Consider the following 23,838-nt stretch of genomic DNA (forward strand, 5'->3'; position numbering starts at 1 on the left):
CATCTTGATGTGCCTGAGGTATGGGGTCCGTGTTTCACAGCCATACAGTCGAGAAGTCAGGACGACTGCTCTGTAGACTGCCATTTTGATCTTCAGCCGGATGCCACGTTCTCCCCACACAAGTGTCCATAGTCTGCCAAAGGAAGCTTTTGCAAGTTTGTTTGCGACCTCTTGATCTAGACTGCAGGAGAAGGTGAGGCAGCTTCCCAGGTAGGTGAAGGCATCAACATTGTTGAGTTGTGTGCCTTCAACCTCAATTTGTGGTTCCGCAGGGTTGGTATGGGGTGCGGGCTGAAGTAGAACTTCTACCTCTGTCTTCTTCAGGCTGATGGTTAGGCGAATTTTCTTGCTGCAGTGAGGCAGTCAGTGAGGTCCTGCAGGTCCCTTTCACTGCGCTGCAAAGAGGAAGTCTTGTACTATTGCTTCCAGAACTTTGGTCTTGGCCTTGAGGCACCACAGATCAAAGAAGTATCCATCAGTCCTGTAGCAAATTGTTATTGCCGCATCAGTCTGTGAGAGAGCAGAGAACAGCATTGTGGCAAACAGCAGGCTGAACAGAATAGACGCAAGGACACAGCCCTGCTTGACACTATTAGTTACGAGGTGCAGCCATTTCGATGATCCTGGCTGTCATGCTGTCTTGGAATGACCTGACAATCCTGACCAGCCTTGGGGGGCAGCCTAACTTGGTAAGGATGCACCAAAAGCCTGTGCAACTGACAATATCAAATGGCTTCATCAGGTCCACAATGAGGATGTAGTGATTATTGTTCTGTTCCTGGCACTTCTGGATCTGTTTGACAGCAAAGGTCATGTCCATTGTCCCTCTGTTAGCTTTGAGAGCACACTGGCTTTCTGGGACAACGTCATCACAGAGGTGAGAGGTAATCCTGTTCAGTATGGTACGCACCACGATCTTCCCAGCAATGCTCAGGAGAGATACGCCTCTGTGGTTGTCACAGGATGCCCTGCCCCGGCTTAGTCTTGTACGGATGGATGATGTTTGCATTCCTAAGGTCCTGCGGTACACAGGCTTATTCCCAAAACTGCTGCATGAGCTCTGTCAGCCTCTGAAGAAAGGTTTCACCACCTGGGCTAGGGACCTTACCTGGCTGCAGCTAGTTAACTGCCTTCCTAGCTTCTACCAACGTGGAGGCATCATCAAGGGCCTCCATGACTGCGCACTGGGGCATGTCTTCTGTGACCTGGTCGTCTGCCTGGGGTGGCCTCTTCAGCAGCTGGTTGAAATGGTCTGCCCAGTGTTGGACAATATTGTCTTTGTCAGTGAGGAGCGCTCTATCCAAGGAGCAGACTGGTGCCATGATGTTGGAGGAAGGTCCATACACTGCCTTTAGACCATCAGAAACTTCTTTGTGTTGTTCAAGTCAGCGTAGTGCTGAAGCTCTGCCAGTTTGGCCTCCCATCACTGATCTTTCACCTTCCGCAGCTCAGCGTGGATCTTACTGCGGAGGAGCTTCAAGACACTGAGCCAGCTTGCAAAGGCTTCCTGCTTCTGCTTGAGAAGGGTGACGATATCAGAGTTGTTCTCATCGAACCAATCCTGATGCTTCCTCTTGGAGTACCTGAGAACGGAACTTGCAGAACTGTACAGGCTGTCTCTGAAGACAGCCCATGTTGTTTCTGGGTCTGCTTCCTCAGGCAGTTGCTCAAGTTGTTCCTCCAGTTTGCTGATAAGCTCTTCGTTGATGCTGGGGTCAGTGAGCTGTTGAATGTTCAGCTTCCGCTCAGTGTCAGCCTGCTGGTGCCTGTGCCGCCTGGAGATCTGAAATAACACCTTGCTTCTCAGCAGGATGTGGTCAGTGCAGCAGTCTGCACCCCTCATCGCTCTGGTGATGATCACAACCCTGATGTCCCGGCACCTTGTGATCACGTAGTCAATCAAAGGTGCTAGTTCTTGGAGCACGGGTGCATCCAGGCTGCCTTGCGGATGTCTGGAAGCTGAAAGAGGGTGTTGCTGATTGTCTGCCCATTTTCTGCACAGAAGATGAGTAGTAGCTGCCCGTTTGAATTCTCCTTTCCGAGGCCACGCTTGTCAATGACCTCCGGCCAAAACTGATGGCCACTGCCTACTCGGGCATTAAAGTCACCAAGAAGCAGGATCTTGTCGTCTTTGCAGACGGAGCATAGTCACTGGCCAAGTTCCTGGTAGAACAGTTCCTTCTGTTCAGAGGTTCAAGGGTCATGGTGGGTGCATAGGCACTGAGCAGAGTCAGATGAGTCTTGGCTTTCAGAGACAGCCTCATTACCATGAGGCGATCATTAATGCCTCTGGGGAGGGAATCCAGATTCCTGATGATTGTGAACAGGATGGGAAAGCCAACTCCAGCTTCTCTAGCCTCATCCTTTCCCGTGCCACTCCACAAAAACATGCAGTCAGCCCCTACTTCTGTGATTTTACCAGTCTCGGCCTGGCGTGTCTCACTGAGCGCTGCAATATCGATGTTGTACTTCTGAAGCACATATCCTACAGGGTGCAGTTCACCTCTCCGGTCTGTTACCGGTCTTGTTGTCCATGAGTGTCCTGACGTTCCAGACTCCAACACAGGGTTTGCTCAGCTTTCTGGTGGTTCTTCTTTTCTTTGTGGGTTTTGAGGCAGTTCAACTGCAAAGTAGCTGTCCAGTCAGCTGCAGTATGTTGGAAGGATAGGGTGAGGCAACCTTTCTTTAGGTCACCTTTTCCAGACCTTTTCCTGAGAAGGGGGAGCAGTGCAGTCTCTGAAGTGTGCTGCTCCATCGCCAAGGTGGCTGCCGAACACTGCCCTTGCCTCGTGAGAAGAGAGCGACCATCCAGCCCTGGCTGCCTGAGTGCAGGTCTGTGAGTAGTGGCTCCCAGCGCCATCTTATGCCTCCCACTCGCTTATCGCCCCAGATCTTCAGTTGGTTGTGGACACTGGCGTCATGATCCCCCTCTCAGCCCAGGTACTATTGTCAAAAGGGATGCCAGGCATAATGTTTTGATGATGGCTGAACTGCAAGAGATGCCAGAATGACGTTGAATCAGCATTAGACTGCCTTAGGGGCTCTGACTCCGGATTTCTTCCTCGTGGTTTACTCCCGAAGCCTTTCCTATGAGGAGGTATAGCCGCAAGGCAGCAGAGGTTTTAACTCAAAGTTTTCCTTTTCCTAAGTGTGCTGCCTTCCCAGGCTAACGAATCCCACCTACCTGAAGTAACTAGGTTTGAGATGCCAGTGACCTGCCTTCACCCCTTCTGTCAGTGTAGGCAGTTCTGCCACCTGAAGGCCAGGAGTTGGACTTGGTTATCAGAGGCTAGTTTGAGACACACACCATTAGGAGCACTCTATAGGTAGTGGGAGCTTATCCCCACTATCACCCATGCTATGACAACCATTTGGACCCATGGCATTAGGATATACAGAAAACCATGCAAGATACATGACTCCTCTGTTGTCATAGGGCCATTTCAGCTCATAGAGTAGTGAATACTCTGCCATATTTACTGCAGATGGAGCTAATGCCCTGACATCAATTTTTCACTGCTCTGTGTTTTTGATTAACTGGAAATCCACATGTGACTCCTACAGAACAAAACTGACCGCAAAAGAGAGATCTCATTAATAATTTACACCATAAAACATAGGAGCAGAGTTAGACCACTGGGCCCATCGAGTCTGCTCTGCCATTATATCATGGCTGATTTATTGTTCCCCTCACCGTGATTCTCCTGCCTTCTCCCCTTAACCTTTGACACCTGACTAATCACGAATCTAGCAACTTCCGCATTAAATATACTAAATGACTTAGCCTCCGCAGCCATCTGCAGCAATGAATTCCACAGATTCACTACCTCTGGCTAAAGAAATCCCTCTTTATCCCTGTTATAAATGGACATCCCCCTATTCCATGGCCATGCCCTGCCCTCTGGTCCTAAACTCACCCACTATAGGAAAGATCCTCTGCATATCCATTCTATCTAGGCTTTTCAATATTTGATAGATTTCAAAGAGATTCCCCCACCCCTCCCTTATTCATCATAAACTATTCATCTAAGAACCATCACATGCTCCTCGTACGTTAACCCTTTCTTTCCTGGAATCATTCTCATGAACCTTCTTTGGACCCTCTCAAACGCCCAAAACTGCTCACATTACTTCAATTGTGGTCTGACTAATGCCTTATAAGGCCTCAGCATTAAATTCTTGTTTATTCTAGTTCTCCCAAAATGAATGCAAACATTGTATTTGCCTTCCTTACTACCAACTCAATCTGCGAGTTAACTTCATGGGAATCTTGCACAAGGACACCCAAGTCCCTTTGCATCTCTAAGTTTGAATTTTCTCCCTGTTTAGGAAATAATCTACACTTTTTTTCCTTTTACAAAAGTGTATGACCATACAATTCCCTATGCCATATTCCATCTGCCACTTCTTTGCCCATTCTCCAAATCTTTCTAAGTCCTTTTGCAGACTCCCTGCTTCCTCAACACTACTTGCCCCTCCACCTATCTTGTGCAAGCTTGACTGCAAAACTATTAATCTTGTTATCCAAATCAATGACATATAACATGAAAAAATGTGGTCCAAGCATCGGTTCCTATGAAACACCCTAGTCAGCGGCAGTCAACCAGAAAAGGTCCCTTTATTTCCACTCTGTCTCCTGCCAGTCAGCTAATCATCTATTCATGCTAGTATAGAAACATAGAAAATAGGTGCAGGAGTAGGCCATTCGGCCCTTCGAGCCTGCACCGCCATTTATTATGATCATGGCTGATCATCCAACTCAGAACCCCGCCCCAGCCTTCCCTCCATACCCCCTGACCCCCGTAGCCACAAGGGCCATATCTAACTCCCTCTTAAATATAGCCAATGAACTGGCCTCAACTGTTTCCTGTGGCAGAGAATTCCATAGATTCACCACTCTCTGTGTGAAGAAGTTTTTCCTAATCTCGGTCCTAAAAGGCTTCCCCTCTATCCTCAAACTGTGGCCCCTCGTTCTGGACTTCCCCAACATCGGGAACAATCTTCCTGCATCTAGCCTGTCCAATCCCTTTAGGATCTTATACATTTCAATCAGATCCCCCCTCAATCTTCTAAATTCCAACGAGTAAAAGCCCAGTTCATCCAGTCTTTCTTCATATGAAAGTCCTGCCATCCCAGGAATCAATCTGGTGAACCTTCTTTGTACTCCCTCTATGGCAAGGATGTCTTTCCTCAGATTAGGGGACCAAAACTGCACACAATACTCCAGGTGTGGTCTCACCAAGGCCTTGTACAACTGCAGTAGTACCTCCCTGCTCCTGTACTCGAACCCTCTCGCTATAAGTGCCAGCATACCATTCGCCTTTTTCACCGCCTGCTGTACCTGCATGCCCACTTTCAATGACTGGTGTATAATGACACCCAGGTCTCGTTGCACCTCCCCTTTTTCTAATCGGCCACCATTCAGATAATAATCTGTTTTCCTATTTTTGCCACCAAAGTGGATAACTTCACATTTATCCACATTAAATTGCATCTGCCATGAATTTGCCCACTCACCCAACCTATCCAAGTCACCTTGCATCCTCTTAGCATCCTCCTCACAGCTAACACTGCCACCCAGCTTCGTGTCATCCGCAAACTTGGAGATGCTGCATTTAATTCCCTCATCCAAGTCATTAATATATATTGTAAACAACTGGGGTCCCAGCACTGAGCCTTGCGGTACCCCACTAGTCACCGCCTGCCATTCTGAAAAGGTCCCGTTTATTCCCATTAATGCCATTGGCTCTTATCTTGTTAAACAGCCTCATGTGTAGCAACTTGTTGGAATTTAGAAGATTGAGGGGGGATCTTATTGAAACATATAAAATCCTAAAGGGATTGGACAGGCTAGATGCAGGAAGATTGTTCCCGAAGTCCAGAACGAGGGGTCACAGTTTGAGGATAAAGGGGAAGCCTTTTAGGACCGAGATTAGGAAAAACTTCTTCACACGGAGAGTGGTGAATCTGTGGAATTCTCTGCCACAGGAAACAGTTGAGGCCAGTTCATTGGCTATACTTAAGAGGGAGTTAGATATGGCCCTTGTGGCTAAAGGGATCAGGGGGTATGGGGGAAAGGCTGGTACAGGGTTCTGAGTTGGATGATCAGCCATGATCATACTGAATGGCGGTGCAGGCTCGAAGGGCCGAATGGCCTACTCCTGCACCTATTTTCTATGTTTCTATGTTTCTAACTTGTCAAAGGCCTTTTTAAAATCAAAATAAACCCTCCTTTGTCTATCTTGCCTGTTATTTCCTCAAAGAATTCCAACAGATTTGTCGGGCAATATTTCCTCTCAAGGAAACTATGCTGACTTTGGCCTATTTTATCAGGTACCCCCAAGTACCCCAAACCTCAGTCCTTAATAATGGACTGCAATACCTTCCCAACCACTGAAGTCAGGTTAACTGGTTGAAAATATCCTTCTTCTGCCTCTCTTTCTTCTCAAAGCGTGAAGTGACTCTTCAAAATTTCTTTTTATAAGTTCTCATCAGTTTGTAACAGAAATGGCACTGTTAATGCAGAGAGGATATGGGCCAAATACAGGTAAATAGAATTAGTAAAGATGAGCAAAGATATTGGCATGAATGTGGTTGGTTGAAGGGTCTGTTTCTATGCTATGTAGCCCTATGGTTTGATTGTTACTCTTACTTATTAACTAATGGAATCTATTGACAGACCCTTCCCTTTTGTGGAATATACATACGTTTGTACTTTACAAGTGCTTAGCCCTCTTTAATTGTAGTTACATTAATCTTTTGTTTGTTTCATATTGCAAGTATTAATAGTGTTTTAATGAAAATATTCACAATTAACCATGGAGGAAGCAATTGGTATGAAAAGTCAATCAGAAGAATCCTGAATAATGAGACTGATCAAGCCTTGGCCTCAATCAGCATTGTTTGGATGTGTGGGGAACTCCCAATGGTTAGAATTTCTTTAGAATAGAACTTCCATAAGGAAATGGTTAAAAATGCTGGAATGAAAGGTTACTGGAAAGTGCAATAAATGGTGTTTGTATCTGTAAGACATCATACACCATTGCTTTCAATTAAGTATAATTTTTGACTTGACAAAGGTATCCCACAGTCCTTCTCTAGAGGCTGATCAAACAGCCCCCATCTGGCACCAACAATTATTTGATGGCTAAAGTCACATAGATCACATTTCTTCTCTATTCTGATGTTTGGTCTAAACAGCAACTGAACCTTTTGACCATGTCTGCATGTTTTTATGCATTGAGTTGCTGCCACGTGATTGGCTGATTAGATATGTGTATTGTCAAGCAAGTGTACCTGTTTACCAAATAAAGTAGCCACTGAGTGTATATGGAAATTCTTGGTGTAGAATTGTGCCTGAAAATAATTTGCACAACATGGTGCAATGAGAAGGTATTCTAGCCTCCTTTAAAAGTAGCTATTTTTCTTGTTAGCTTTCCATAATCTCTCTATACTCACTGCACAGTAAAGGAAATGAAGATTGTTCTTGCAACCCTGTGAATACTATTGTCAATACTAAACCATGGATTGTCTCATTGGAAAGATGATGTTAAAGTCTTTCCCTGGGATAAGGGAGCCCAAAGCTCGGGCCGTAGGTTTAAGATGAGAGGGGAAATATTTCAAATGACCTGAGGGATAACTGTTTCACACAGAGGGTGGTGAGTATATCTAATGAGCTGCCAGAGGAAGTAATTGAGGCAGGTACAGCAGTAATATTTAAGAAAATCTTAGACAGGTACATGGAGGGATATGGGCAAACCTGGGAAATTGGAACTAGCTTGATGGACAATGTGGTCTGCATGAATTGTTTGGACTGAAGGATCTGTATGCATGCTATGGCTCTATGAAATGTAGAAATTTCAGTCAGAATACAAGAAGAGATTTCACTGAAAAAGGTTCATCTGCTGACTACAATCAGACCACTACGTTCAGGAAAAGGCTAATAAATGGGAAGTATAATTTATACCACAAAAATTGCAGACGATGATAATCTACAAAAGGAAAGTTGAAATACCTAGCCATGATGGTTCATTAACATCACCATAACCATTCATGCTGCGTTAAATATACTCAGTATCGTCATTGACTAGAAACTCAACTCTACTGTAAGTCATGGCCCCCAAAGGCAGGTTGGAGGCAGGAAAGGCTGAAGAAAGTGACTCACAGTGGCAATGGTGTGTACCATTTTCTAAATGCAGAGCAGTTACTTGCATTGGCTGTGACAGCACCTCACACATCCATGACTTCTACCACCAAGAAGGATTAAGAATCATATGAGAACATCAACATCTGTAGTTTCTCCTACAGGATGAACACTATTCTAGCATGGAAACATATTGCCATAATTTCTTTGTTGTTGTGGCTAAGTTCTGAACTCCCTTTACACAACAGCACTATGGAAGTACCATTTCCAAAATCACAGGAGCAGCTTGCACAATGGTGTTTGAAGTTTGGCAATAAAAACCAGCCTTGTTAAAGTTGCCCAGATCCTCAAAAACAAATTAAAAACAGCTCAACTTCTGAAGTGCATTTATATGATGCCAGTGGTATTTTTTTATGGATATGTGAATGAATTAATCCTACCCATCATATGAAAAATATAATGCACTGCCAAAATACTGTGTCACATTTGGCACCTAAAGTTTGACTGCTTCCATTTAACTCTGCTAACAGATAAATTTGACTTCCCCTTCATGGATACAAATCTTTTATTAACCAGATACACTGATTCACAAACTTGGAGCAATCACTCATGTAAAATGCCAAAAGACAGTGAAGTTCTAGAGTGCACCTAAATGTTTCATATATTGTTGATGTTCCAAAGTGAAAATGGTATTATTGAGTGCCCAATATAATTATTGGACTTAGATCCTATTAGAATGGATTCCCATTCATCTTTCCTGCATTGTTAACATGAAATAGCTCAAACTTCAATGTTCAAGGTAAATCTGTTATCAAAGTAGTTACCATATACTACCACAGAGATTCATTTCCTAGTAGGCATTTATAGAAGAAATACAATCTACAAAAAAAAACATACATTAACAAAGATTGACAAATAACAACCAACCAATGTGCAAAAATATGTATTCTACAGGTACATCTTAAACTGAAGAAAGAGAAATGAAGTACAATCAAACATCGAATCATGGGGATAATGATATTAAGGCCACAAAATATATTTTACGACATTTAAGTAAAATGTTAGTTGGGGTTTTAGCTTAAGTAGAAAAGCCATATTTGGATTGAGAAATATCTAGCTTCTATATAAGTTTAATATGTTTCTTTTTTTCAGGTTAGTGGAAAGGAGACTACACACAATCCCCAAATCCCTGTATGGCTACAGGTCTATGCAGTGCTGCATTTTATCTTTATTCTGTGCATTTACTTGCAGATATTTGCCAATAAATCAGTAAGTATTGTGCTTTAAGCTAATACTCTGTTCGAGTTAAGTTAATCTGAGCTCTAACCCATCCATAACTGGTGTTAACCTGTCATGGTCCGGATCGGGGTCCCTTTAAATTTGCCTTGTTTATGTTACGATCCGGACCGTTGATTCCTTGTTTTCCCATGTCCCTTGACTTTGGTGATTAGAGGCGATTAACGCTTGGCTGAACCAGTAGTTTATAGTCTTCGGCTTTCAGCCGTTTGGCACGGGAGCGTCAGCAAAGTCACCAAGGTACGGCGTGCCAATGTCATCTGGCCGGAGCAAGCCTAGTCTCCGCCCGAAGCGAGTGCCAGTAATTCGCCTTTCCTCACCTGAGCAATCTTGTCAAGTTACCTCGCCAAAGCGAGCCTGCGAAGTTTCCTCACCAAGGTGGGTCCATCAGTTAAACCGTCGGAGGGAATCAAGAACCGCTGACTGCTGTTCCCGGGCTGAGTCGAGAGCTCGCCACTACCCGGAGGCTCCAAGTCAAGTCCTGGCTCTGGGGGCATTCAAGTTCCAAGTCAAGTCCTGGTCCTGGTGGCATTCAAGCACCAAGTCGAGTCCTGGTCCTGGCGGCATTCTAGCACCAAGTCAAGTCCTGGCCCTGGCGGCATTCTAGCACCAAGTCAAGTCCTGGCCCTGGCAGTCTGTGATTCCTGTCCTACCCCCTTGTCTGAATCCCTTCTCTGCCCCTCTCGCCTCTAGCCCTTGTCTGCAGCCCCCGCCTCCACTTCGGTTTAGTTCCATCACCGGAGCTAGATAGGTACTGTCTGTGTTCATTCATATTGGGCTTGTCTTGTCTTGTCCTCGCCTCTGTGGGGGAAGCCAGGCCGTCTTGCCATTGCCCCGCGGGGATTCATGTCTTGTCTTGTCCTTGCCTCCGTGGGGTAAGTCTGGCCGTCTTGCCGTTGCCCCACAGGGAGTCATGTTTTGTCTTGTCCTTGCCTCTGTGGGGTAAGTCTGGCCGTCTTGCCGTTGCCCCGCGGGGAGTCATGTCTTGACGTGTCTTGTCCTCGACTCCATGGGGTAAGTCTGGCCGTCTTGCCGTTGCCCCACGGAGGGTCATGAGTCCCGGCCCTATGTCCTGTATCCAAGGAGGGGTCCCGGCTCTCTGTTCTGTGTGTGAGTCCCGGCCCTATGTCCTGTCCCCAAGGAGGGGTCCCAACTCTGTGTTCTGTGTATGTGTCCATGGTTCCATGTACCTGCTCCCCGAGACCGAGGCTCTGTGTTCCCATGTTCCTCCTCTTCCTAGCCCATGTCATGTCCTTGCCTGGTTCTGGGTTCCGAGCCTGAGGCAAGACCCAGGTACTGAGTCCTTGCCCAGTCTCGGGCTCAGAGTCCATACGCTAGCCTCTTTATCTTTCCTCTAGTTCTGGGAGCCGATTCCGAGTCCTAGCCCAGACCCTTGGTCCCAACCTAGCCGTACTGCTCAGTCCTTGTCCGGTTCGCTACTCCTGCTCCTGCCTAGCTCTCATGGTATCGAACAATAAACTAAATCTAAGTAGCCTCACAAGATGCATTTGGGTCCACCCTTGCTCCCAAAGCCCCTGCCGGTATGACATAACCAGCACCGAAATAAAACAAACCTTTAACTATAGTTCTCAAAACAGCCTTGAAGCTCAGTTGAAAATCAGAATCAGGTTTATTATCACTGATATACATCATGAAATTTGTTGTTTTGCAGCTCACATACATTGGATTCCAGATAATTGGGCTTTCATGCAATGCTATTGCCAATTACGTTGTCCAAATCTTCATATTTATTTTAACAGTCAAGATGATTGTCGATACCTCCAAATAGTTTCTAACTTGCTGAAATAGTGAAATCACTTCATTTTCACTCCTGGTCGTTTCTGGCACCTCCATGCCTGAGAGCTAGAAACCACAGTGAGCAAAACAGTTTGGAATTGCTGTATGGCTTGCTCCTTGCTAAATATTAATGAGAAAAATTACTGCTTTTTGAACACAAATACATGCAACTAGCGCCATTTAAAAACTGTTCGCTTGAAGCATGGTATTGTGTATAATGGCCATGCCAGTGCACACGACTGAAGCGAGTTAGAAAATGTTCTGCAACAGTCTCTGACTCCAATAAGCATCTTAATGGCTTCCCTGATTAACCCAAGGACCTAGTTAACCGGAATCCTCTGTGTATATACTGTGTGTGTGTATACATATATATGAGTGAGAGACGGAGAGGAAAGTGGGGGGAGGGGGAGGGGAGGGAATCAATCAAAAACAGATGTGGCAATGTTCATGGTTTCATTGATTGTAAATTGTTAGGGGGCTGATTTTCCTGGCCTTTTCTCCTACGCAGTAGCCATTGTCTGAACGTCAGAAACTGGGTGGAAAATTGATTTACAGATTTGTAGTGTTTTCTGAAGCCTTTTCAAGTAGTTGGATGTTTACCACTGCCTGGCAGTCAGTGACAGAGCAATGAGAAGCTTCCAGCTTGAGAAACTGCTGATGAAAGCATCCTTAGAGAATGACGTGAATCCTGATAACAAGCAGAACATCGACCCAAAGGTGATTGGACTTCATTTTTCCAGTAGTTTGATTATTTTTCCAAAGTGCATACTTACGTCAATGTAGTTCAGTTTCAAATTATACTGTACTTGGGTTTCTTAGTACTGGGTATTATGCTTAGATAAAATCTTGCAAAGTATATCTGAGCCTTATGAAAGATCCCACCCATCTGTTATAAGCCACCTCTCCACTCCTACCCCTTTCCACTACTGCCCCTCACCCCACTGAGCCATAAACTCTGTTAGTCCTGCAGCAGATGCCAATCCTACTGTTTTCCTCATCCTCCCATTCTCTCCACCACCCATCAAGTTGTTTTCTTACTATGTTGATATTTCTGCTAACCAATGGCCAATCTGACAGTGAAAGCTTGAAAGAGTGACAGACCACCTGATGTGGCCTTTTCCCCATGAATACATCCCTCTTGTCTCTGCCATAAATCCGGGCTTTTACTTTTGTATGAGAATTACTGAGTGTAGTTCTCTAACTGCTATGTGTGAGGATGCTATCCTAGTAATTCATCAATCTGCTTTTAATGGGAAAATATGTGGTCTTGTTTTTATCAAGGCCATGAGGGGCTTATAGTCTGAAATGTATAATACCCAAAATATTGTAGTGGAACCAGCAAATCCTAGAATTCCACACACATCTGCACCAAAAAGTGCATGCTGGGCTGTTCAGCAATCTCCCTCCATACCAGATGCAAGAAATCATCAGTTAGTGTGAAGGGGTGGAGTGTGTAATAATCAGGAAAGTGAGTAGGTCACCAGATGCAACTGGAGGAGCATCAACGTATGCCAAGAAGGTGAGTAGGAACTTGAGAAGAAGATTGCAGAGATCCATGGTCTCAGGGAGTGATCCAAGGATTAGTGGAGCACTCTGGCAGATACCTGAAACCAATTACATCTATGGGGTAAGTGGGTGGAGGTGCACCAGATGTGATAACAAATCAGGAACTTGTCCAGAGGAAGACTGATGCAACTTTAGAAAATCTTTACTGCCAAATTCCCAACCACGGCCATGTTAGGAACGAGCCCATTAACTAATGTGGGAGAAATTGAAGCTTATGCTGATCATCAATCTCAAATGCGCAGCAGGAAAATAGTATTAATATCTTTATGTGTGCTGTACAAAAGTTAACACCATTATATCTGCCCCAGCATCATTTGTGGGTCTGTGCATCATGTTGCACAAAGAACCTAATTTCTATTAATAGAAGTGTATTATACACGCTCGACAGATAATGATAAGCTTTCAAATATAATTATATTCTGTACTGCATATAAGCATTGAGCTAACCAGTGGAATTTCTGGAAATCTTTGAATTCTATTACAGATTTTGAGCAAGTAATCCAGGCTGTCAATTCAAAATTCAGCAGTGTGAACTACAAAAGCCAATGGAAAATTAAAATATAATATTACTTTGCATTTTCAACAAATGGGACTGTTGAATGATAATTTAGCTTAGATTTTCATGGCTTAATTCCCTAGTTGTCTACTCTGTAGTTGTTACATGTTAAATAGATTTGCAGCTGTATCTGTTTAATTCTTTCATATCTATAACCTCAATTGTTTGCTAATTTACTAGATCTTTATGTGTTTGTTTTTCTGCTTGGTTAAACAGGTTGTATCAGAAACAACAATCCTCTTAGGAATTGGTTATATCATCCTAACACTGACTTCTATTGGATTAATGATGGAGAATAGGCAAGTATAATTCTTTCATAAATCCCTTAACTCACACCTTATCAATTTATAATTAATTTATCAGCCAGTTGACTTTAGTCTTTGCCCAATGAAAATAGGTGCCGCGTGGGTACAAATGGTGCACCAAACTGACTTCCATGTTCTCAGTCTTGCACAGTCTGGATTTAGAATGGGATCCAAACCTTATTAGGAATAGATGGGAGCATCATTAAGTAAATGAATTGAAATGCTGGTATTGATTCAGTATTTGGATCTCTGCCATGACCTTCTGATACACAGGAAAATGTGCTACGTGTGAGTCAAGGCTAATATCGAAGGAGGAGAATGAACTATGGAGAGATGTCACAGGACGTGTAATATTTGTTTCATGGGTTTTAACTAATGCAAAAGCCATCTTCAAACTTATGTAATTGCCCTATGTTTGCCCACTACTAACAAATGGCTCACCTCCCTAAGGAAGTTGCAAAAACATGCTTTCTTTGATGGCACTAACATTTATTAATGGCTGATGGTTCATTACCATGACTAATTTAGAATTACTCACATTATTGCCTTTATATGTGATACAGCATAATCATTTCAAGATACCACAACCATTTCTGTGAACCTTGGCACACTGATATGATCAAGATCTTGCAAACATAATTTTGGGAATTGTGTCAGAGAAAGCCATCTTCCATGAAAGCCCTAAGGACAAGTGTAGATGCAAAGGAGCCTGGGGTGGCCTACTTAGGCTTGGTAACCATCATATATAGCATGAAACTTGGTGTGTGTACTGTTAGTGTGTTGTCTTGTGGGAATACCTTGCTGGACTCTTTTAGAATGTTTTTCCAAAATGCACCTAACTGATTTCAGCAGCAATAAAGTGATGTGCTAATTTAGAAAATCTGATTTCCATAATTATCTTTGCCACAAATGTTCCCTATCTTCATTGGTCAGTTCTTAATTCCTTGGCTTTTGAACCAGTTCTATCCAGTAGACTCGAAGCATTGACCATTTTTCTTTCCACAGATGCTGCCAACCCTACTGAGTTTTTCCAACATTTCTGTTTTTATTTCAGAGTTCCAGCAGATAATACTTTTTGTTTTTTGGTGGTTACTGAGCATCATGTTTGATATTATATCTTTTACTTCATTACTCTTTTAGCATCAGAAGGCTATACAAAAAAGAGACATGTCTTTGGCCCATGGCGTCCATGCTGACCATTAAATATGTTTCTATACCAATCCCATTTACCAGCCCTTGATCCACACCCTTCTGTGCCTTATCTAAATACAAATGCTTGTCAAGGTTCTTCTTAAATGTTCTGGGAATGCAAAGAACATGAACAGTATAGCACAGGTACAAGCTCTTTGGCCTATGATGTTGTGCAAACCAATTAAGCTGGTGACACCAAATTTAAGTAATCCCTTTTGCCTGCACATGATACATTTCCTCCATTCTCTGTATATTAATGTGTCTGTCTAAGAGCCCCTTAAACACCTCTGTGATATCTGCCTCCACCACCACCCTTGGCAGGACATTCCAGGCACCCATCATCTCTCCATGTAAAAGAACTTGCCCTGCACATCTCCTTTGAATTTGTCCTCTCTCGCCTTAAGGCATACTCTCTAGTATTAGCTATTTTGACCCTGGGGAAAATATACAAGCTTTGTACTCTATGCATTGAGCAGTTTAGCACAGGATGGGCTCTTCATGCTTCAATATCATGCAAATAACTCCTAATTAATCAAATCCCTCTTTCTCTTACGGACTGTAAAAGCTTTTATAGATATGTAAAAAGGAAAAGACTGGTAAAGACAAATGTAGGTCCCCTACAGACAGAAACAGGTGAATTGATTATGGGGAGCAAGGACATGGCAGACCAATTGAATAATTACTTTGGTTCTGTCTTCACTAAGGAGGACATGAATAATCTTCCAGAAATAGTAGGGGACAGAGGGTCCAGTGAGATGTTAGTAGGGAAGTGGTGTTAGGTAAATTGAAGGGATTGAAGGCAGATAAATCCCCAGGGCCAGATGGTCTGCATCCCAGAGTGCTTAAGGAAGTAGCCCAAGAAATAGTGGATGCATTAGTGATAATTTTTCAAAACTCGTTAGATTCTGGACTAGTTCCTGAGGATTGGAGGGTGGCTATTGTAACTCCACTTTTTAAAAAAGGAGGGAGAGAGAAACCGGGGAATTATAGACCAGTTAGCCTAACGTCGGTGGTGGGGAAACTGCTGGAGTCAGTTATCAAGGATGTAATAACAGAACATTTGGAAAGCGGTGAAATGATCGGACAAAGTCAGCATGGATTTGTGAAAGGAAAATCATGTCTGACGAATCTCATAGAATTTTTTGAGGATGTAAATAGTAGAATGGATAGGGGAGAACCTGTGGATGTGGTATATTTGGATTTTCAGAAGGCTTTTGACAAGGTCCCACACAGGAGATTAGTGTGCAAACTTAAAGCACACGGTATTGGGAGTAAGGTATTGGTGTGGGTGGAGAGTTGGTTAGCAGACAGGAAGCAAAGAGTGGGAATAAACGGGACCTTTCAGAATGGCAGGCGGTGACTAGTGGGGTACCGCAAGGCTCAGTGCTGGGACCCCAGTTGTTTACAATGTATATTAATGACTTGGATGAGGGAATTAAATGCAGCATCTCCAAGTTTGCGGATGACACGAAACTGGGCGGCAGTGTTAGCTGTGAGGAGGATGCTAAGAGGATGCAGGGTGACTTGGATAGGTTGGGTGAGTGGACAAATTCATGGCAGATGCAATTTAATGTGGATAAATGTGAAGTTATCAACTTTGGTGGCAAAAATAGGAAAACAGATTATTATCTGAATGGTGGCCGATTAGGAAAAGGGGAGGTGCAACGAGACCTGGGTGTCATTATACACCAGTCATTGAAAGTGGGCATGCAGGTATGGCAGGCGGTGAAAAAGGCGAATGGTATGCTGGCATTTATAGCGAGAGGATTCGAGTACAGGAGCAGGGAGGTACTACTGCAGTTGTACAAGGCCTTGGTGAGACCACACCTGGAGTATTGTGTGCAGTTTTGGTCCCCTAATCTGAGGAAAGACATCCTTGCCATAGAGGGAGTACAAAGAAGGTTCACCAGATTGATTCCTGGGATGGCAGGACTTTCATATGAAGAAAGACTGGATGAACTGGGCTTGTACTCGTTGGAATTTAGAAGATTGAGGGGGGATCTGATTGAAACGTATAAGATCCTAAAGGGATTGGACAGGCTAGATGCAGGAAGATTGTTCCCGATGTTGGGGAAGTCCAGAACGAGGGGCCACAGTTTGAGGATAGAGGGGAAGCCTTTTAGGATCGAGATTAGGAAAAACTTCTTCACACAGAGAGTAGTGAATCTGTGGAATTCTCTGCCACAGGAAACAGTTGAGGCTAGTTCATTGGCTATATTTAAGAGGGAGTTAGATATGGCCCTTGTGGCTACGGGGGTCAGGGGGTATGGAGAGAAGGCTGGGTCGGGGTTCTGAGTTGGATGATCAGCCATGATCATAATAAATGGCGGTGCAGGCTCGAAGGGCCGAATGGCCTACTCCTGCACCTACTTTCTATGTTTCTATACATTATCCCTCCTTTATGCCTCTCATAATTTTATAAAGTTTTTTTTAGATCTTCTCAAAACCTGCAGCACTCCAGGTAAAACAACCCGAGTTTCTCCAACCCTTCATTATAGCACATACCCTCTATTTCAGTCAGCATCCTGGTAAATCTCTTCTGCACCTTCTCCAAAGCCTCCATATGCTTCCTTTAATGAGGTGGTCAGAAATGAACGCAGTATTTTAGATATGGCCTAACCAGAGTTTTATAAAGCTGCAACATAATCTCCTGACTCTTGAACTCATTGTCTCAACTAATAAAGGCAAGTGTTCTCTATCATCCCGCCAATGTGTGCAGTCACTTTCAGGGAGCTATGGATCTTGACCTCAGCTGAGAAAAGTCCATCTCCACCACATTCTACAGAGGTTGTATTGAGAGCATCCTGAGCAGCTGCATCACTGCCTGGTTCGGGAATTGCACCCTGCAGCGGATAGTGAGGTCAGCTGAGAAGATCATCGGGTCTCTCTTCCTGCTATTACAGACATTTACATCACACGCCACACCCACAAAGCTAACAGTATTCTGAAGGACCGCATGCACCCCTCACACAAACTCTTCTCCCTCCTGCCATCTGGCAAAAGATACTGAAGCATTCGGGCTCTCATGGACCAGACTGTGCAGCAGTTTCTTCCCCCAAGCCATCAGACTCCTCAATACTCAGAGTCTAGACTGACATCTACATCATTTATTATTATATTGTAATTTGTCCTCTACTGTGCCTATCGTCTTGTTTATTAATTATTGTACTGCCCTGCACTGTTTTGTGCACTTTATGTAGTCCTGTGCAGGTCTGTAGTCTAGTGCAGTTTTTATGTTGTTCTACGTAGTCTAGTGTAGCCTTGTGCTGTCTCACATAGTCTAGTGTAGTTTTGTGTTGCTTCATGTAGCACCAGGGTCCTGGAGGAACATTGTTTCATTTTTACTGTGTACTGTACCAACAGCTTATGGTCGAAATGACAATAAACTTGACTTGACTTGAACTGTCCATTCAAACAGTGCATTTCAGCAACACACACAAAACATTGAAGGACCTCAGCAGGTCAGGCAGCATCTATGGAAAAGAATAAACAGTCAGTGATTTAGGCCAAGACTCTTGTGTGTTGCTTTGATTTCCAGTATCCAGACTTTCTCATGTTAGTTTAGCTTAGCTTCAAACTACCCTTCATGTCAAATAGTTCATCCGCAGCTCCCTTGTAAGCTTCTTTACCCTTTACTCAAAACCTATGCTCCCTAGTTTGATCTACATCCACTATGGGTAAAAGTTTCTTTCTGTTGGCCCTGTAGATGCTATCATACTTTTGTTTTCTTCTATTAGGACTCTCAGCTTCCTCCATGCTACCTATCCACTCTTTCCTCAAGATTAAAATGCTGGCTATTCTCCTCCACATCCTCTCCAAAATGCACTTATCTCCTGGCAACTGGAACTTCAAATGCATCTATTCCTTTCAACTTGAATTGACAGATTTTCCTCTCGCAATGAAAGCTGATAAAGAATTCTCTGATATTTTACCTGGTGTTGTGAATAATCATGAAAATGATTTTGGACCTTGGCAGTAAGTGCAATTACTGTTCAACTCCATAAGTGAAATTTGCATAGTTGCTTAAAAAAGCCTCAAATGGACATTTAAACGATGATGCTGTTATATCTATCTTATCTTATTGGGATCTCTCTCACATGCTTTGCATCTTTTCCTGTTCCCACATTATTGCACCTTTGTCTGTATGGTGAGTAAGGCTTCATATTTCTGCTTATGTTTGCTGTTTGTTTTCACTAATTTTATATTGCTTTGTCTTGACTGTTCATAGAACTGAAGTAAATATTCTGGAATTCGTCCGATGCTGTGCTTTCCTCTGTATTCATGAACTGAGTTCCTTGACTGGCCCTCTTAAACTAGTGACTGAAGTAAGTGATCTTTACACATGATTGAATAGAGTTATAGAACAAAATGTATTTGTAGTAAAATTTTTGAATGTGTTAATGATAAGAAGTCACCGTATTGTTGCTTGAAATTCCAGCATCTGCAGATTTCCTCGTGTTTACAGTATTGTCCTTGCATTTTTTAATGTTATTTCATTAGTTGTTCTGTTATAGAGTTTGGTATCCTATTATGAAAAACATATTAAAGAAGAGCTAAAATTCAGATAGCAATGACAAAAGGTAAAGCAACACACATCAAAGTTGCTGGTGAACGCAGCAGGCCAGGCAGCATCTCTAGGAAGCGGTAAAGTCGACGTTTCAGGCTGAGACCCTTCGTCAGGACTAACTGAAAGAAGAGCTAGTAAGAGATTTGAAAGATAAAGGACTGTTAATTTTTTCAGCAGTGAACATTTTCCCCCACTGAAAATAGCACTGGCTTAATTTCCCATTGTCAACTTATTATCCCTGATGTACCCCAAGAACACATCCTATTTCTGAATACAGAAGTATCATCCTTAAAAAAAACTGCAAATTCACCATTTTATTTTGATTTTAGACTTCTTATATAAAATTTATGACTCTAGGACGCCAACAGTGAAGCTGAACTCAATATCCTAGACAAACGTTTCTTCAGAAAACTGAGCCCACGAAAACTCTACAGTGGATGACTGTGGAGAAGCAATGGCAAGGCAGTCTGCAGTAGTGGAATAATTGTCAAATTTATTTCTAAGAAATGCTTCTGTTGCTAATGGGCACTATGATTGGAGATAAGTTAAGGGGAACATAAATAAAAGTTGAATTTCAAATGGAAGTTTTGGAAATTTAGTGAAAAGTTAGGAGATGAGTAAACAAGCGATCTGATTTTTAGAATTTTCAGTTTGTAAAAGTCAAAGGAGTTAGTGATAAGGCAGAGCTGGGTGGTGTCATCTGACTTAATATTGAAATGTATTGAGCTTATAGTCGAAGCTATTGATGAGATATGTACAGTATACAGTAGTGTTAGAAAGTTTGTCATCCCTGTAGAATATATGTAATATTAGATCATTTTTCTCAATAAATAAATGAACAAATATAATGTTTTTTGTGTTATTTATTTATTTAGTTTCTCTTTATTTAGTTCTAGGACTTGTGTGAAGATCTGATCGCAGTTCAGGTCATATTTTTGCAGAAGTAGAGAAAATTCTACAGGGTTCATGAACTTTCTAGCACCACTCTAGACGGAAAATTAGGAGAGGTGCAAGATGGATATTTGGTATACCAGAGGGAGTGATCTGGACATGGGAAAGAGAGCCATGCTGGTGATTCTCTTGCTGTGACTGAACAGATAAGAATAGAAAAAAATATGTTCAGCTCTAGCCAGCATGTTGACAGTATAAGACGTTGGAAGTGGATGCTATGGGCTCCTGTATCAAAACAGGAAGGGTAATGAGAAAGGCAAGAAGGGATTTGTCAAAGACGGTTTATCATAATTACAAAGGGTGTCATTAGAAACAGAAACCACTTTGATACTGGCAAGGACAGAAGCTTGATTGCTGGCTTTCAACAAGTCAGAAACTGAGGCACGAAACAAAATATCTAGCCAGCACCTTGCTTTTTTAACCTGGTTCAATTCAGCTTTTAGTCATTAACCAGATGTGAGCAGAGAAACTAATTTGTCCAATGAAGATAAACAGGAGATGGCTGTTCTTTTTCAAGCTGATAATTATCTGGCCCTTATTGACCCAAGTCTGGATGTTGGCCAGATACTGCTGTAGTTTAGAAGAACTGTCTAATTATTGAAAATGTTATGAATAGTGTAGGGTAATGTAGATTACTCATTTGACTTTGACTCTGCTTTGACTCATTTCGAAGCATATATCCATAATATTTTTCATGCTTTGAAGTGCACACTAAAACAATTCTGTAATACTGATACAATTTCAGGGGAAGCAGGTGCTCTGGTTCTCAGACTTTCTGCACAATTATGTGCCGAAACTGTACATTAGGTGCAAAGTGCATGTGCTTTCTTGTGTGATCTGCCACAACATCATGCCATGGGTCTGGTATCTTAACAGAATTGGCCTTGAATAGGAAGCTGATGTTTCTAGCAGCTGATTCCAAAGGTGGGCACCAATGACAATAATTATTGAGATCAAAATTCCCAACAGGTTTTAGCTTTGAGGCGAAGTCATCCATACCAAAAATGCTGTCTGTGCATATTGCATCACTGACAAACTGACTGCATGACGGACACTCAAGGAGGAACAGGTCCTATAAATTACACTGGTATTACACTTCTTCCATGTTCAGAATTTGTAGTTACAAAGGTACACAATGTAATATTGTGTTGCATCAATAATGCTAATTGTGCACAGCATGACACCTAACATCTTTGCTATCTGCCCAGGGACCTCCATGAAAAAGCTTGCCATATGCATAATGAATAGGTCAATTTACCACAGCCTACAGCAAGTTACTAAATTATTGAAATTTAGACTAAGTGCTCTTGCCTGCTACATAAAATATTTTGCTAAGCAACTGAATTCAAAGCCTACATTTAAATGATGATGTGTGATGAAATGTTTCATAAGTATTTATCAGTTCAAAGGATTCATAGCACATCCATAATTGATATAAATATATGTGTTTTGTGGTTAATAAGGATCCCATAATAAATTAGGGCCTCTTTGCAATACCCATATATCAATAAATTTGCATCACTAGATTGTTCTCTAACCTTGCATCTTTTAATTCTACATTTGAATCATGTTTTTTACATTATAAAGCAGACTCCTTTAAATGAAGACATATTGCATCAGCTTTGAAATGAATTCCCTACATTGTTTTAACATTTTGAATATTTTGTAAATATGCCATCTTGAAATATGACAACTTGCCCACCCAGTCAATTTCCATTACTCTAGAAAATTACTTATTTTTTTTATTTTGGATTAAAAGCAGTATTCACTATTGTGCTCATCATTGTTACTGAAACTTTCTGCTGCTCCTGTGATATTTAAAAAGAAAGAAATATAGGAATACATGGAAATAGTTATGGTGGGGTTGGGCGGGTAGGGGTCCATCAGAGAAACAATAATAACAATGCTACTTAGAAAGGATAATCAAAATTAGAAATGAGAATTGTGAATGTTGCTTAAGCAATGGCTTCAGAAACACCTTCAGCTTCCCAGTGTTTCAGCAGTAATTTAATATGCACTTTAGTTTATTTTTTATATAATGGGTAATTATATAAAGATTGCAGCACCAAGTAGTGAGGACCAAGAAGGTATGGACAAGGGAAACACAGGAGCACTTACAGGACTGCTTTGAATTGGTGGACTGGACTGTATTCAGAGATTTATCTTCGAAATTGGATGAATATGCTGCAGTTGTTGCCGACTTAATTAACATCTGTGTGGATGACTGTGTGCTATGAAAGCATGCTGTACATTCCCAAACCAAAAGCCAGGGATGAACCAGGAGGATCGTCATCTGCTGAGAGCTAGATCTGTGGTCTGGTGACCCAGGTCTGTACAAGGAGTCCAGGTATGGCTTGTGGAGGGCTGTTTCAAGAATGAAGAAACAATTCTGAGCGAGGTTGGAGGTGTTATCGAATGCATGTCAACTCTGGCAAGGTGTGCAGGATATTACCTCCGATGAAGTGAAACCCAATAGCATGAATGGCAGTGATGCATCACTACCAGATCAGCTAAATGCCTTTTATGCCTGCTTTGAAAGGGAGAATATAACTATAGTTGTGAAGATCTCTGTTGCACCCGGTAACACTGTGATCTCTGTCTCAGAGGCTAATGTCAGGCTGTCGTTCAGGTGAGTGAACATTTGTATGGAGACAGGCTGCGACGGAGTACCTGGCAAGGCTCTGAAAACTTGTGCTAACCTGCTGGCGGGTGTATTCGAGGACATTTTCAACCTCTCATTGTTATGGGCGGATGTTCCCACCTGCTTCAAAAGGGCAATAGTTATACCAGTGCCCAAGAAGAGTAATGTGAGCTGCATTAATAACTATCGCCCAGTAGCACTCACATCTACGGTGATGAAATGCTTTGTGAGGTGCTATGGCCAGAACTCCTGCCTCAGCAAGGACCTGGACCCACTGCAATTTGTCTGTCACCACAATAGGTCTACGGCAGATGCAATCTCAATGGCTCTCCGCACAGTTTAGATCACCTGGACAATACAAATTCCTGTGTCAGGATGCTGTTCGTTGACTATAGCTCAGCGCTTAACATGATCATTCCTACTGTCCTAATTGATACCCTACGGATCTTGGGTCTCTGTACCACCCTCTGTAATTGGATCCTCGACTTCCTAGAGAAGACCACAATCTGTGCGATCTTGCTGACGATCAACAATACCATTTATAAATCTGTTGATACAACCATTGTTGGCAGAGTCTCAGATGGAGATGAGAGGGTGTACAGGAGGGAGATGTACTATCTACAAATGTTTGTAGTTCAGTGGTGACACAGCAACAACCTTGCACTCAATGTCAGTAAGACCAAAAAGCTGATTGTAGACTTCAGAAATGGTAGGACGAGGGATCTTGAACCAATCCTCATAGAGGGATCAGAAGTGAGCAACTTCAAGTTCCTAGGTGTCAATATCTCTAAGGATCTAATCTGGACCCAACATATCAATGCAGCT

The 23,838-nt window shown here is 42.6% G+C and overlaps 1 protein-coding gene and 1 long non-coding RNA gene across 4 annotated transcripts in view; one reads left to right on the forward strand and one right to left on the reverse strand.

Moving 5' to 3' along the window:
• Positions 1-23,838, forward strand: part of agmo (alkylglycerol monooxygenase) — a 393,034-nt gene that overhangs the window by 254,838 nt on the left and 114,358 nt on the right. For all 3 annotated transcript variants that reach the window (XM_072253381.1, XM_072253382.1, XM_072253383.1), the window contains exons 10-12: positions 9,296-9,412; positions 13,575-13,657; positions 19,083-19,179. In XM_072253381.1, the coding sequence (XP_072109482.1) occupies positions 9,296-9,412; positions 13,575-13,657; positions 19,083-19,179 (297 nt within the window). The remainder of the gene's footprint in view (positions 1-9,295; positions 9,413-13,574; positions 13,658-19,082; positions 19,180-23,838) is intronic.
• LOC140195294 (uncharacterized) overlaps positions 1-23,838 on the reverse strand; it is a 129,684-nt gene that overhangs the window by 34,176 nt on the left and 71,670 nt on the right. The gene's annotated exons all lie outside the window — the stretch shown is intronic.

Source organism: Mobula birostris, chromosome 3 (assembly GCF_030028105.1).
Source record: "Mobula birostris isolate sMobBir1 chromosome 3, sMobBir1.hap1, whole genome shotgun sequence".
Lineage (NCBI taxonomy): Eukaryota > Metazoa > Chordata > Chondrichthyes > Myliobatiformes > Myliobatidae > Mobula > Mobula birostris.